The sequence below is a fragment of the Haliotis rufescens genome, unplaced genomic scaffold (genome assembly GCF_023055435.1).
Source record: "Haliotis rufescens isolate VD_foot unplaced genomic scaffold, xgHalRufe1.0.p SCAF_10, whole genome shotgun sequence".
NCBI classification, from domain to species: domain Eukaryota; kingdom Metazoa; phylum Mollusca; class Gastropoda; order Lepetellida; family Haliotidae; genus Haliotis; species Haliotis rufescens.
Genome location: NW_025963780.1, coordinates 4,720,626 through 4,723,717, shown reverse-complemented (window position 1 = coordinate 4,723,717; position 3,092 = coordinate 4,720,626). Strand labels below are relative to the sequence as shown.

General features: G+C 39.9%; 1 protein-coding gene across 1 annotated transcript; it reads left to right on the top strand.

Annotated features, from left to right (window-relative positions):
- The first annotated feature begins 1,761 nt into the window (after positions 1-1,761).
- On the top strand, positions 1,762-2,502 carry LOC125377794. Its single transcript, XM_048391811.1, has 2 exons — positions 1,762-1,868; positions 2,021-2,502. The coding sequence occupies exons 1-2, from the start codon at positions 1,774-1,776 to the stop codon at positions 2,418-2,420; spliced, it is 495 nt and encodes a 164-aa protein (XP_048247768.1). The 5' UTR covers positions 1,762-1,773; the 3' UTR covers positions 2,421-2,502.
- The last annotated feature ends 590 nt before the right edge of the window (positions 2,503-3,092 follow it).

Here is a 3,092-nt window from a genome sequence, read left to right as displayed (position 1 = left end):
ACTCGGCATGTAGTTGAACTCATCACCCATCCCATTATTGATAATCCTTCTTGAAGATCTATGAAATCAGAAACTGCAACACTTTATCTTTTAATTGGCATGTCAGACTTTCATAACTCAGTTTTATTTGCACGGATCACTATGGAAGGGACATTGTCGCATTGTCGCACTTACAAAAACAAGCAAAACGTGTCAAAATTAACAAAAGCGCGACAATTGGCCATTTGTCGCATTGTCGCGTGTTTGCATTGTCGCTCTTTGAATAATTCTTTTCTTTATTTTACAAAAGGGCGACGATGCCGTAACGCGACATTTTCAAGGTCAAAATATGTCTCGTCGCATTGTCGCCCCATCACAAATGTGTATAAAAGGCGTAAAGTTTAGTTAATGCTACAGTTAGGAAGCGGTAACCAAGTTACATCTGTCGTAGAAGTTCAACCTGATACATGTACGTCTTGAAATGAAAACACAAGTCCGTCCGCGAGTCCATAACGTTTTAGTGTGAGTTCTTCTCTAAAAGTGCTTAGTCTTCGACTCCCAGTTCCAAACACGTAGTACCTCATCAACAATCCACAATACCTCTAGTGCAGTGGTCTTCCGGAAGATCTTACTCTTGACCGCATTAGACAACTGACGAGTGCACGCCTGACCTGTGACCTCGTTGCAACCTTCATGAGGTGTTTGCCGAAGGGAGAGGGGTAGGAAATGTGTGCTCCAGCCCAGCGCAGAGCTCGCGACACACTGTATACTGAATGTTGTATACAGTATATTGCAGTTGATATACTGTATACTGCATGTGATACTTATTAGCGGAAATGTTACAACTTTCAAGATTCAAGATTCAATTTGCATTTATTTCATATACAACAGACCGCCGTCATATATCACTGGAATACTGCTGAGAGCGGCGTTAAAACAATTTGTTTTCATAATGGAGCGCTGCAGTCATTTAAAATAGACCCGTAAACATATGTAGTACCAACTCACTCACTCTGTTTCGAATAATCAGCAGAAAATATATTATTAACCAGGTCTTTGGGAAGAGATATCAGATTTTTATAAGAAGTCACATAGGGATGATAAGGACCCCTCGCTGATTAGGTTCTTGTTTACTTAAGAGCAGAGTTGGCCATGTTAGATGATATAACCAAAAGGTTATATCCCATTAGTTAGACGTCCCATTAGTTAGACGTCCCAATTGTTAGACATTTGTAATAAGGAAAAGAGGGAATATACCTACAGGTGTAATGGATCAGTCCTAATTAGATTAAAGTACTGAGTCGGGATAGGGGACTCACAGTTTAGGGAGTATATATGTTATAATTTCGTTTAATTAACCTAAATTACCTTACTCTCAGCACAGGTTCAATAGGCATGAGATTAACTATGTAAACTATGGAGTAGCTTAATTGTCTTACTGTATGATCAGTTGAAGGAGTTGAGTTTAGATTATCTACTCATCCAACAAATAAAAATGATCTTGGGGTACGTATCATTATCAGTATCGATGTGGCTGGTTTAAGGAAAGTAGAGTACATCACCTCTCGGCGTGGAAGTGAGCAGTTGATATTAGATGGATATATTTACAACAGAAACCGCGAGAGGCAAACATGCACACATTGGAGATGTGTCGTCAAGACGTGCAATGGGAAATGTACAACTGTCGGTGACTTTCTTTGCAATCAGTCGGAACATAACCATCCGCCTGAAAATGAAACCAGAGTGAACTTTGTCAGCAACCTTCGTAAAAGAGCGCGAGAAGTAACCACACAGATGCAGGCATTGTACGAGGAGCAAGTCACTCAAGTAGATGAAGCCAACATGCCAGCGATGCCATCATTTCAGAGCGTGAAAAGTGCACTTTACAGGTAAATATCATCCCCTATTTTTGACTTGGTTAGAATTTACTTTTTTTTTAGGTCCCACATAACTTGTTTTGCTCTTAAACATTTCAAGTTAATCAAATCATTATCAATATTTCATGTAACATATGTGTAACTGTTCCTTTGCTCTTGTTCAGGCGTTACATTCCAGCGTTACCCAGGTCGCGGTCAGCAGTAGACATTGAAGACAAATGGTCAGAGACAACAGATGGACGTCCCTTTCTGCTGTTCAGCGACGGCGACGATGACAAGATCCTGGCTTTCTCCACTGCAGAACAGATACAAGCCCTCCAGGAAGCTGACACCCTTTACATGGATGGTACCTTCACAGCATGTCCAGGTTTATGGGATCAAGTATACATCATTCATGCCAGAGTTGGCCCCAACACCTTCCCTCCAGTGTTCGCCCTTTTGCCAGATCGCCAAGCAACAACCTATGGCCGGCTTTTTCGACAACTGAAGACAGAAGTTCAAGAGCGACTCAACAGACCTCTGTCACCTAGCACACTTGCTCCGTCTGGGATAAATAAACTGTAAAAGTTATTAAATGTAAAGTGTACATTACCAAAAACTGGCACAAAGTGTTGTTACAAACTGTATAAAATTTATCAAATGTAAAGTGTCATTAAAAGGTTAAGTATAATATTAAAGTATCTATTTAAAGCTGCTTTGCTTTGTTTGTCAGATCTTATCTGGACTATTCCATTTTAAAGTCTGAGGTAACAAGCATAAGGATCAGTGTGCACTCAACCGTTTAAAGTGTTGTTATAAGCTGTCTAACTATTGGGACGTCTAACTAATGGGAGGACACCAACCAAAATCCAGGCGCTCCGGCGGGGGGCAAGCTGGTCTTGTTAGTGTATGGTATGAGCTGTGGCGTTGACCCAAGAGAATAATGTAAAAAATGAGACCAACTCAAATCTATAACGATTGGGAAAGTCTAGATTTCCACAGCCCTAGCCTGAAATTAAGAATTGTTCTAGGCTCCATTTTAATTGTATTATGTTCATTTTGTAGACATGGATGGACCAACCAGGAGAGAAATTGATGGAATATTAATATCACATGTTACCACTGATCCAGTTAATTTCATCACACAATAATATATTAGTATTTGACATTACGCATTTGATTATTAGGGCATGATCATGTACATGTTCACTGCAGTAATGTACACACCAGTCAACTTGATTATAATTTTTATTATAG